The sequence below is a fragment of the Microcebus murinus genome, chromosome 23 (assembly GCF_040939455.1).
Source record: "Microcebus murinus isolate Inina chromosome 23, M.murinus_Inina_mat1.0, whole genome shotgun sequence".
NCBI lineage: Eukaryota > Metazoa > Chordata > Mammalia > Primates > Cheirogaleidae > Microcebus > Microcebus murinus.
In genome coordinates this window covers 15,988,175-16,001,592 of record NC_134126.1, presented here as the reverse complement: position 1 = coordinate 16,001,592, position 13,418 = coordinate 15,988,175, and the positions used below count along the sequence as shown (strand labels likewise).

The following is a 13,418-nucleotide window of genomic DNA, read 5'->3' as shown; positions in this document are numbered from 1 at the left end:
TAAATTTGAGGAAAATGAGTTGGTGGTTAAATTGTGAAGAACTTGAATACCAAGGCTAAGGTGTTTGAACATTGTGATTATTAGAGAGATGATACTAAACATTTGTATAGGCCTATTTATATGAGCAATAGAATGTAGTGCTTAAGAGTGAACTTTGTAGCAAAATGATCTGGGTTCAAATCCTGGGTTAGCTCAGTAGCCCTGAGCAAAGGACTTAACCTCTCTGTGCTCTAGTTTCTTCATCAGTCAAATGGAGATAATAGTTTTAAGTCAAGAGCCATTGTGATGATTAAATGAATTATTAAATTATTATATGTGAAAATACTGAGAACAGTGCTTAGCACTAAGCATTGTATAAATATTAACTGTTATCATTTGTATGACATTTAAATTTTCACATTGCTTTCACGTGTACTATTTCTTTTTAAATTCACAGCAACTTTGTGAGGTAGGTATTACTATAATCTGTTTAATGATGGAAAAAACAAAGCCAAAGAGGTTATGTCATGCCAGAAATTTCCAGCTGACAGAACTGATGTTAAGATTCAAAACCGACCTCTTATTATGACAGGGGGCCATTCATCATCTGTGGCAAATGTAGCTTGTTCTTGCTCTATAAACCTATCTTGCTCTTCCTCAATAAATTTCATTTCGTTCTCAAACAAGAAAAAAAAAAGATTCAAAACCATTTCACCATGACTCTGTAATCTAAGAAACTAATAGAACATTGGAATAACATGCTAAAAGTCAAGATTTAGGAAATTATTCAAGTGGCCTTCTGTCCAGTAAAATGAAGCAGGGAAAGAATTTGGAGGCAAGTTTTTATCAGGCTCTTAAAATAATCTAGGTTTAGTTTTCATTTATGAAAAATTTCTATGCCAGGTATATATCATTGAGAATGAAGAGAAAAGATAATTTAAGAAGACATTGTGGATTTTATTACTAACCAGTATATTAATGTTCTTTCAGCTATATTTAAACTTGACACAAAAAGAAGTATATGGCCCTTGATAAGAATCTATCGGGGTGGATTTCTTCTGATTGAATTCCTTTTTCTACTGGGCATCAACACATATGGTTGGAGACAGGCTGGAGTAAATCATGTGCTCATTTTTGAACTTAATCCGAGAAGCAATTTGTCTCATCAACATCTCTTTGAGGTAATCAAAGCAAGACATAACATCCCACAAATATAGTTTGGATTAGCTATATAGCTGAATTAGTGGGTACTTAAATCTATCTTCTACTTGAAGAGGACTATTGACTTAATAACTAATCATTTTTCTTACCTTTGTTTTACTATAGATATTTCTGAGTAATGGTGAAAATAACAGTTTTCTCTCTTTTTGTCTTTCCCATCTTTTACCAGATTGCTGGATTCCTCGGGATATTGTGGTGCCTGAGCCTTCTGGCTTGCTTCTTTGCTCCAATTAGTGTCATCCCCACATATGTGTATCCACTTGCCCTTTATGGATTTATGGTTTTCTTTCTTATCAACCCCACTAAAACTTTCTATTATAAATCTCGGTTTTGGCTGCTTAAACTGCTGGTAAGTCCAGAAACTTGTATACCATTTTTAGAGTGGCACATCAGTCATTGGCTTCCTCTAGAAACAAACTAAGGCTGCTAGGTTGAACTCCAGAAGGCACTGTTCACATTGTAATTTATGTGAGTAGTGCCCCAGCTTCCAGAGCAAAGAATACAATGTGACTGATACCCTTGAAGTTGTGTAATGCAGCAGCCCTGGGGAAAGCACACATGCATTTTTTTCCTCCTAAAACAGAGTATGAAGTGGCCAGATTTGAAATGATTTTGCAAGTTGTAATCATTTATTACTTCATTATATAGATTATTTAACCAGCTGCGATAACATATAAAATTTTGTAAGTTTCCTTTTAAAAAAAGTAGTAAAGCTATTGTTACTTTGCCTGTTAAATTGTATAAATAGTCAACCAAACAATATAGAAAAGATTTGTTCTCTAAAAGCAGTAGGAATATCTTGCCAGAACACCAAGCTTAATTTAAGAAATTGACTTTGATTCTTTTTTGTAATAAGTTCCATTTCTTTTTCCACTTCTTTCTAATCTCAAAATCACTCGATTATAATAGGATATAGAGTTTTCTACAAAAATGAAAAGATTTATCCTGTAAAGATAGCTCTGGGAGGGGACTTTTGCTTATTCCTAAATTAAGCCAGCTCTAGTTTGAAAATGAATTGAGAATGCTTTCATATAATTATTTCTTAGATTATAAATTATAACTTAACAGTATTAGTGATTAAATTTACCGATCTCTATACAAACTTTCAGAATTGCCATAATTGTTTTCTCACCTCTTTTTCACCTATAAGTATACCTCCTTGAAGACTAGTTTTTATCTTTCTTTTGTATGCCCCTTAAGATTAGCAGAGTTCTTTTGTTCTTAGTAATACATAACTGAATTTTTAAAAATCTGAAGACAAAATATGGCTTTCTATTTTTTTAAAAAAGGTGGTAAGGTACTTAAATAAAAAAATAATATATGTTCTAATTAAGGTAAGTATAGAAATTAGGAAAAGAAGGTAGCCTAGATCTCTTTGAATTTTTTTTGCAAAGTTAATTGTTTTTTCTTTGTATTTATTATGGGAATTTCACCTTCCACCAACATTTGAGAGTCTCTCTTTTCCCTCCAATTTCATTTTTTTAACAAAGTGTGAATCATTCAATTTAAGTGTAGCACTCGTAGGCCTAAGTTTGGGGTTTGACTTCTGTGTTTGGAACTTAAATGTACAAGAGTATTTTGATTAGCCATAAGTATACCATTGCCTTTAAAACATTTTGTTATTACCTAGCAAATATGCTTTCTAGAGAAGTTTGTTTTTATTTTTGAAGACAGAAGAAAAGTGTGATTCGTTATTTCTCTCTTGAGATTTATACTAAAAATTAAATCATTACCAGTTTTTATGATATTAGGTTATGGTTGAGATTATCATTTTATTACTAGATTTTGTGAAGTTTTTAAACTGTTATTTGCATAAAAAATACAGCATTCCTCTGGCTACAAAGAAATACCTTTAAGATATAAGTACCTTTTATTTCCTGCCTCAATGAATATGAAATCTTCATAAAGATATTTTTAAATGAGATTTTGGAAGACTCAGAAAACTCAAGTGCTATTACGATTGCATAATTGCAATAACAGGATAATATAGTTGTGTGCATTGTGTGCTAAGTGAGCATTTCCCCAGTGCATCCGTCTTTGTTTAAATAGCAAGCTGTGATTCATGCATGACCAGTTACACTTATAAGCAGAAGGATTCCCCATTGAGCAGACATTTATCTATGAGTTTGCTGTGTGTTTGTTAATAAATGAGGACTTCCTAATGGAATAAATTGACAATGATGATATAATAAGCAGGAATAAAAGAATAATAAAATGCACTATCAGAAGCCGTGAAATATAGAAAGAAGCATTGTGGTTTGTAATTTTTGTAATAAGAGTTATAAACAGGAAGAATGTTATTATTTATAGATCATTTTAACATTAATTGACCTGTTGACTTAAGTTCACATTTGACTGAGAAAACTTGCCCTTAGACTTAGTGTATTGCTAGTGAATTAATAAGAACGTTTCCATTCTATTTCTGTTTTTCTGATAAAGCTTTTTTAAAACATTATCCTAAAGAAAACTGTATTTCCTTCCTCCTTTGTTTTTCTTTAATTTTTAGTGGCAAAAGCACATATGTCATTTGGCCATAGTGGTAGGCACTAGGTCCCATTTATATGCATATCTGTATTGGAATATATGGAATTAATATATGCTACAATATCCCCCAAAAAAGCTAAAAAAATTTTATGAGAAATTTATTTACTCTTATATGAACATTATGTGTCAAATTAGTACACGTTATTTACATCTATTAGATCATACATCTCCCCAAATCTGTATTTGCTTCAATCAGAAATCCAATTAAGAAGCATAGAATATACCTCAGAGTTTTAAACAAAAATATCAAACTATTCTTATAGTGGGCTAATTAAAGTTTTTAAATTAGAGTCCTTTGGTATATAATTTAGAAATCAGTTTTTAGCAATATTTTCTTTGGTTGTATAGTAAAAATTTCACATTGTTTTATAATAATAAAGCAGTATTCTTATTTAATAATGTATTTTATATGTATCGATTTATTTAATTTTTTTAATAACCCATGAGGTTGGAGCTGCTATTAATCTCCATTTTGTAAATGAAGAAACCTTATTCTGAAAAGTTAAATAATGTTAACATATTCTTTCTAATAACTTATTAGTGGCTTTTTTTGTGTATGTGATAAAACATTAGGTATCCGGAATTGTCTCTAGCTTTGACCATACTATTACTCCAGGGAATTGTGTTATCATTCTAATCAGTCATAACAAGGTAGAAGTGGAGAAGTTGAAAGGCCTTAATCAGAATAAGAAAAGAAAGGAGAAGTGAGTTACAGGCTTCTCAGAAGGAGAATTCAGATAAATCTATTACAAAATGAATTTGTCTATGTGTAAATGTCAGGGAGTTAAGTATGATCTATTTATTTTCTTCCTTTCACCCTACCTTTCACAGGGCTACTTATTCTTTTCTCTGTATTTCCAGGGTATTTTGTATATATCTGTATAATAGCACATACCATATGGTGCTATAATTATATTTTTAGGTGTTTATTTGCCCAACTCCTCAAAGGAGGCCTTTGAGGTTAGAGATTGCTTTATTTATCCCTATACTTCCACAATGTCTGACATACAGTGTTTGTTAAATACATTTTAATGACTATATTCTTTCCTTCATTAGTTGTATTATACCAACATTTACTACCCCCTTTCTTCCTCTTTTTGTTTTCTCTTTTTTGTAAATTTTCCCTTCTCAGTTTATTTTAATTTTCTTGCCATTCCCATCCCTTTCCAGTCTCATCCCTTCATCCCTTTGTTTCTTACTTAATGTGTTATCTTCTTCTTCTGCTCCTATGGAGATTTTCTTTATTAGCAGGTTTTTTTGTTTGTTTGTTTGAGACAGAGTCTCACTCTGTTGCCTGGGCTAGAGTGCCATGGCATCAGCCTAGCTCACAGCAACCTCAAACTCCTGGGCTCAAGTGATACTTCTGCCTCAGCCTCCTGAGTAGCTGGGACTACAGGTATGCGCCACCACGCCTGGCTACTTTTTTCTATATGTTTTTAGTTGGCCAATTACTTTCTTTCTATTTTTTTTAGTAGAGATGGGGTCTTCCTCTTGCTCAGGCTGGTCTCGACTTCCTGACTTCAAGCAATCCTCCTGCCTTGGCCTCCCAGAGTGCTAGGATTACAGGCGTGTGAGCCATCATGCCTGGCCTATTAGCAGGCTTTGAGGATGGCTTTGGCAGATTGTAAGAGTAATGATAGTCTGCCTATGTCAGTTAGAAAGAAGAAATTTACCCTACGCTACCACTTTTATAAAAGTCCATGACTAGAGATGGAATTAGACTTCCTGATCCTTTGGTGTTATACCTAAATTATCCTCTTATCTCTGTCTCCTTGGATCCTTTTAGTGCATTCTGCACCCTAGAGTTGCTTAACATATTGTAAAAACTGTGGCCAGCACTTCTTCGTGTGGAGGTAACTACCATCCCACCCTCACCATCCCACCTCAAAAAAGTTTGCTATATCTGGAGCTTATGATTACAAATGACATAGCTTGTCTCTCTGGCTTATTGGACTCATGGATAAAGTATAGGAGTGATCAAGAGACTAAGCCATGGAACCAATAATATATCGGCTCCAGAAAATAATTTCTCAAAGCCTGCATTATATCTCTCAGACATCTGGTTGAGCTTCCAAAGCTCCAAGACAGTACCTTACATAAATAGTTGATACCCAGGATTCATGCATAACATAGTCATTTACTTTTCTGAAATAATAAAGAGAACTACTTAGAGAAAAAGTCGAAAGAACCAGCCATGTCTGAGGAGAGAGTCATAGACTCCCAGGTTGAACATTTCCTCTAAATGGCTAAAATGACCAGGGAGCTAGAGATTTAGACTCATTTTCTCAAAACTGCTGCTTAGTCAGAATTCCTTGTTTCAAAAGTCCCATTTTCTCCTATATAAGATAGAAAGGGTCTGACAGGATGAGGATTAAAGCTACCTTCATTCCACCTTATTTCGAGGTTTGTCAAGGCAATCTGCCCCATTTGTGCCTATTTCTAGTGAGTGCATTAGTGTCTATTATACTTGCCTTCTCTGTGATGTGAGGGTTTCCCTTTGCAGTGGTAAACAGACTTCCACAGAAAAGATAGGATGAGTTTGTGTAGGTCTTCTGTAAAGTGGAGATATCAGTAATACCTAGCTCATAGAATTCTTATGAGGATTGAAATAATGTCTACACTTATCCTGAAGAAAATACACTGCATGGGTTACTGCTCAATACATACAACCTTAATACATTTATCATTGTTTTCTGAACAGTGGGAAGAGGGCTGATTTTTGTGGTGTAATTTCAAGATGAAAACAATCATCACTATGGCATTAGTGAAGTGAAAGTGACTTTGGTTAGAGAATAAGGAATGCTTCAGATGGTATACCATCCTTTCCTACCTATCCTTTGTAAGCAAAGAAGAGCTTTGCATTCAGTTAGCTAAGATGGAAAGCGTTCCAGAAATTATCATAGCACTTGCCTCTCCAGCTAAGCTTACTTTAGAACCTAACATTAGACTTCCTCTTGGGGCTTCTACTACTCTCTCTGCTTTCAACTTCAACTTTTCCCACCTCTTTGCTTTCTATTTCCTAACTGTAGTTATTCCTGCCTTTTTTCCTCTATTTCATTTCTTAATTATTCATTCAACTCATTCCCTTTACTGCTAATTCTCAACCTAGCCACTGTTCCCAGGTCCCATTGTTTATCTGTGACTGATTTGTAGGTTTCCATTTTATCAGCTAAAGCAATCATGTTGAATAGTCAGACATGAATTAGATAAATTTAATATGACTTTTCTTGTTTCTGTGTTTTCTGATTTTTTTTTTCTTTCTCTCAGTTTCGAGTATTTACAGCTCCCTTCCATAAGGTAGGCTTTGCTGATTTCTGGCTGGCCGATCAGCTGAATAGCCTGTCAGTGATACTGATGGACCTGGAATATATGATCTGCTTCTACAGTTTGGAGCTCAAATGGGATGAAACTAAGGGCCTGTTGCCAAATGATTTAGAAGGTAGGGTACAAATTTGAATCCACACTATTAAATTGCCAGTGTAAAGTAAGCAGTGTTGGGAATGATAAATGAGAAAGTTAAGGTCATGATGAAAACTCTTCCAATAATATTATAAACTTAATTAAATGTTCTTGGCACTCTGTTAGCAATCTCTGTATCTGATATAATTTGGCTTTTAAATTATGTGTTAGGATTTTAGCCATCCATTTGCCAAGAGATTTACAACTTACACTTAAAGAATTCTAAAACTTTTTTTTAAAAAATCTTCTAGTACATTGGTAGTTATATTGCAAATGTTTAGTGCCAACAATTTGTCACAATGTTGCTTTATACCATGTAGATAGCAGTGATCAGAAATACTGATTATTAAAAATTAGATTAAGTGCTTTGAGAAAATCATTATAGACTGCTTTTTAATTCTTATTTGGAACCTTGTTTTTCTTCTGGCTCTTTTTCCCACTCTTAATTTATGCCAGGAGTTCAAGTTATTAAAGAATTTTGCCTTCATGACAGAGATCTAATTTAGACAGATTATGTAACATCTGACTAACAAAAGTTAACGATGAAGCCAATTCACACATTTTCATTGACTGCCAGTGGATCACAACTCTGTTGTAGGTTGATCACACTGTAATACATAACCAGAATTCAAAGAAAAATTGATTTACCAATTCCATTCTTATTTAAAAACACAAAATCCATTTTTGGCTTAAAAAAAAGGTGGTGTACAGTGGCTCGCACCTGTAATCCTGCTAGCACTTTGGGAGGCTGAGGCGGGAGGATCACTTCAGGTCAGGAGTTCCAGACCAGCCTGAGCAAGATTGAGACCCCGTCTCTACAGAAAAATAGAAAAATTAGTTGGACATGGTGGTGTGCACCTATAGTCCCAGCTACTTGGGAAGCTGAGGCAGGAGGATCTCAGGAGCCCAGAAGTTTGAAGTTACTGTGAGCTATCATTGATGCCCTACTGTACTCTAGCCAGGGAGACAGAGCAAGACCCTGTCTCAAAAAAAAAAAAAAAAAAAAAAAAAAAGACCATAAGAGCAAATACTCTTGCATGTATTATGTTATGGTGGTTTGGAGTTCATGAAATTGTCTAGAGTCACCTATGATACTTGATAGGTTTTCCTGATGTTTCAAATTACAGAGCCTACTAGTTTTTCCCCTTTGATTAATATACTTACATTTTAATTTTCTTATAGTTTTATCACACTCCAAAGAAAGTGATTCCAGGACAGATATCCAGAAATCTGAGAGAGCAGATTTTCCCACTAGTCCCCCCTACATATTTTACCATCTCTCCTTGGCTTATCTACCACTAAAAACCTTGAGAATGTAATAGTTGCAAAGAAGAAAATGATTCTGAATTCAGGCTTCTTGCTTTTTTATACACTTGGTAGTGGTTACACTGTATGGCTAAATGATGTGAACAAGTTAATTTTTTAATTGTAATTTTTTTCTTCTTTGAAATCTTCACAGAACCAAGAATTTGCCACAAATATACATATGGTGTGCGGGCCGTTGTTCAGTGCATTCCTGCTTGGCTTCGCTTCATCCAGTGCCTGCGCAGATACCGAGACACAAAAAGGGCCTTTCCTCATTTAGTTAACGCGGGCAAATACTCTACAACTTTCTTCATGGTGACGTTTGCAGCCCTTTACCACACTCACAAAGGTATTCTATGATTGGCTATGAAGAGATTTTTCAAAACTTGGATTTTTACTACTTGAATCTGCTTCTTACTCTGTTTATTTTCCATTTGTCATGTTCTTTGTTTTTCCGTTGAAATTCCAGTTCCCTCAGTTATACCAGTTAGCTCAACTAACAAACTGGTTAGTCTCATTCTACTATTTACTGACAGGTACGATTGAAAAGAAGCATAGTCACCTGGAGTAAGAATATGTGATGATTTTTAAAATCTGAATTATGTTTAATGGGTTCAATCTATGGATACCTTGGGTTTTCATTTGAATTTTTAGACTTCCTTGTTCATTAATGAGGTTGGGAAATGGCTAGGTGAAAAAGATTCCCTACGGCAATCAAATATATTTTTAATCGCTTTCCTTCACCAAGTAGTAAGGATTGTTTCCAGGCCATTTAACTGCAAATTGAGTTCTCTGATCCCTCTAGTTCCTCATCTCCATGGCAACCTGTTATTACTTGAGACTGTTTTTCTGTTGGGAAGAGAAAAAGCTTTTAAGTTCTGTGCCACATGCAGTCATTCCTTTTGAATTTTTAACCTTTTTCCAAGAACTGTCAATCAATGATTTAGCTTCCTTTTACTAAAATGCATTCTTTCTTTGTCTATTTAAATCAATATCAGCCCACACCTTAGACGCTGCACTTTTTCATGTGTAGGTGGTAAAGAAGTGTTACTAATTGAAATCATTATAATTATTTTTAAATACTTTGGTAAAAAATTTTTCAGTGATTTTTTTAAAATTGTGAGGCCATATTTTAGGAGCCTTAGTGCTACAAAATTGCTACTTATCTAAAGTGTGTCTTATGGTCATTGAAAGGTTAGGGCATTGCTTCAGTAAGCCTTGAGACTTAGTCCAGCATAACACATTATAACATACTTCCACTTTGTGCAGTAGATTCTGTGGCTAGAGTAGTATTGATAAACATAGCCAATAATTTTGCCGCCATGCAGGCTTTCTTGTTAAACGATATAATTTAAGTATGTCAGTGGAGGAAACACATCCCCAAAGCTCCCATAATTTTAACTCTTATGAGGAATGCTCTTATTCAGTTCAAGCATGCATCATGATTTAGAAGGTTGTTACTCGAGAAATTATAAACCAGGCAACTGATTTGGTATACATGATATTTTATGGCTCCTTTTACTAAATTATCATACTTTTCTTCCATCCCAGGTAAAAATGAGTACTACTTTTTTGGATGAATATTTTAGAACATAATATATGTTTAACTACAGTTGACACTTGAACAACTTGGGGGTTAGCTACACCAACCCCCATGCAGCCAAAATCCATCTATAACTTTTGACTTCCCAAAAACTAACTACTGATAGCATGCCTTATCATATAAACAGTCAATTAACATATGTTTTGTATGTTACGTATATTATATACTATATTCTTAAAGTAAGCTAGAGAAAAAATGTTACTAAGAAAATCATAAGGAGAAAATGTATTATTCATGAAGTACAATTATTATTTTTTTGTATGTGTGAGGGATAGGTATCCAAACACAATTGGTTGTACTTAGATTATATTTTATTTTATTTTTAAAATTTAGGCATTTATTTAGAGGTTCTTTTAAAAAGTTAAACAATGTTAATGTTTCATCTGTACATTTTAGTATTATGGAGGTGGATTTTATTCATTTATTTATTTATTTATTTTATTTCAGGATATTATGGGGTATAAACATTTTGGTTACAAGTTATGACTTTGCTTCACCCAAGCCAGAGTTAGAGGCATGCCCTTCCCCTACACAATGCTCACCGCATCCGTTAGTTGTGGGTTTACCCACCCCACCCCCTCCAACATTCAATGAATATTATTACCATAATAATATTAATGAGCACCTAATATATAATGAGCACCTTAGTGTTGGTCAGTTAGTACCAATTTGATGGCGAGTACATATGGTGCATATTTTTCCATTCTTGTGGTACCTCACTTCGGAGGATGGGTTCAAGCTCTATCCAGGATAATATAAGAGGTGCTAGATCACCTGTGTTTTTTGTAATTGAGTAGTATACATATTCCATGGTATACATATACCATATTTTATTAATCCACTTATGGATTGAGGGGCACTTGGGTTGTTTCCACATCCTTGCAATAGTGAATTGTGCTGCCATAAACATTCGAGTGCACTTGTCTTTACTATAAAATGTCTTTTGTTGCTTTGGGTAGATGCCAAGTAGTGCAATTGCTGGATCAAATACTATTTATATTTTTAGCTCTTTGAGGTATCTCCAAGTTATTTTCCACAGGGGTTATACTAATTTGCAGTCCCACCAGCAGTGTAAGAGTGTTCCTGTCTCTCCACATCCTCACTAGCATTTGTTGTTTTGGGACTTTTTGATAAAGGCCATTCTCACTAGAGTTAGGTGATATCTTATTGTAGTTTTGATTTGCATTTCCCTGATGGTTAGAGATGTTGAAGTGGAATTAGATCATTGTGAGAGTGTTCATCCTTATCATCTTCATGTTGAGTAGGCTGAGGAGGAGGAGGAAAAGGTGAGGTTTGTCTTTTGCTGTCTCAGAGGTGGCAGAGGCAGAAGAAAATCTGTGTTATCAGTGGACCTGAGAAGTTCAAATTCATGTTGTCCAAGAGTCAACTGTATACTGATACCATTCAGTAAGAAGGTGAAAATCGGAATTCCTCAAATCTATAAATACTCCAAATCTAAAAAGTCCAAGCTAGAAAAGAAGTAGTTTAGATATTATTTTGGTCTTAAGACATTTTCTACTCCAAGAATTTTATAAACTATATTACCTCAGGGACATTTTTAGGTTTACAGCTGAGATTTTTTTCATCTTAAGTTTAAGTAATTACAAAAGATACCATTTCAGTGTATTTTAAATATTTGCATTTTAAAATAAAGCTGCTAAATGTTTCTACTAAACAATATTAATATATCCAGGTCATCTAACTAAAAAGCAGTTTGATCCTTACCATGATTTATTTTTTAAAAAATGAAACAATTCCACAAGTCAGAAAATTTACATCTCTTTCCTGTTGAACTATATTTTAATGTAATATCTTTATTTTAATATATTTTTATGCTTTAAAAATATATTACTTTTGTCTGCTACATATATGTAAATTGAAATTAAATTATTATTTCCTGTCCTTATAAGGTGCTAAGAGATTGAAAGAGTGAGGACTCACAAGGAGTTCACACTGTAGGTTGGAGAAAGATTTCTCACACCAGGAGTAGAATAGCTTTAGGAAAGAAAGTTTATTTTACCTTCTTGAGAAAGGAAAAAAGAAAGAGAGAGGGAAGGAGGGAGGGAGTGGCCACAGCACACGAATAAAGGAGTAGAAATGCCAGGCAGCTGAGGAAAAGCTGCTTAGAGTATTAAAGGGTAAAAATGATTTTTTTTCCCCTCTGCTTTAGCAGGCTGATAACAGAAGCAGTGGTGAAGTTGTTGCAGGTTTTCTTTATTTTTATTTTCTCTGTGAGGCTGACTTATCAGAGTCCTTGGAATTTGGTCCTAGGAGGACTAGGCAGAGAGCTCATATCCCTGTTGTCCACTTAAGGCTCTTCAAGGCTGAGAAAACAAAACTCTTAGAGATAACAAATTAGGCCACAGGTGTTTTAATTGAAACAAACAGCAGTTCTGTGAGTTTATTTCTCCTGCTTTCTGTTTGATAGTTTATTTTCCTCTGTTAAGTAGGATATTAATAAGGCCACCTTTCAGAGATTTATTTGTTTTCTGTTCTGGGTTGTAATTGTCATTATCCTGATCATTACCTACAATTGACCAAAGCAGCATTACAAATGTATTACAAATTTTAATAAATTAGTGCACACAAACATTTCTTAAAGAGAAAAATTTGTTAATACTATTCCCTTTTTCAATTTTTATATAAGTAAACTCTGAGAAGTCTTACAGCTATGTAGATGAGAATGAAAGGAGTTTTGTTGTTGCAGTGTCACTCAGTTTTATAACTTGATTGAGTTATGGATTCTTGCTCCCAAAATTGCATAGTGGTCTATCATTAGTAATTATTTTTGTGATCAAGTTTTCTTTGTTGAAATCAAATAGTTGAAAATAAATAGAATAAAGCAAAAGAATTGAACATAAACTGAATGAAAATCATTTGTTAACCAATCATTAAAATCATTAACTAGCTCAGTTTCTACATAGTAGACCATCATATGATTATTAATTTTAGAGGTTTATTAAGCCTAACATAAATAATGGTTAGGAAAATTAAATATTGTTAATTTCGATACACATTTACCAATGTAGTATTTTATTATGAAATGCTTTATCTTATCACATTCCTTAAATATCCTTTTGAAAAAAATCCTGGAACTGCAGATTACACTCATCCAATTTATGGAGAATATCTGCAATGTACCTGTACGGGGGGGGGGGGGGGGGGAAGCTTACTCCTCTTCCCCTCTTAAGTGACTGGGGCCCTACAAATTAAATTGACAAAAGATAGATTAGCAGGAGAAAAGGTTTATCATATATGCAAAGGCCTTCATAGTAAAGAAGTAAAGACCCAAAGAAGTGTTTAAACC

The 13,418-nt window shown here is 34.0% G+C and overlaps 1 protein-coding gene across 1 annotated transcript in view; it reads left to right on the top strand.

Annotated features, from left to right (window-relative positions):
- The window catches only part of XPR1 (xenotropic and polytropic retrovirus receptor 1), a 185,649-nt gene that overhangs the window by 129,938 nt on the left and 42,293 nt on the right, over positions 1 to 13,418 (top strand). Inside the window, exons 8-11 of the mRNA XM_012735368.2 lie at positions 970 to 1,160; positions 1,370 to 1,549; positions 7,012 to 7,183; positions 8,663 to 8,857. Of these exons, the coding sequence (XP_012590822.1) occupies positions 970 to 1,160; positions 1,370 to 1,549; positions 7,012 to 7,183; positions 8,663 to 8,857 (738 nt within the window). The remainder of the gene's footprint in view (positions 1 to 969; positions 1,161 to 1,369; positions 1,550 to 7,011; positions 7,184 to 8,662; positions 8,858 to 13,418) is intronic.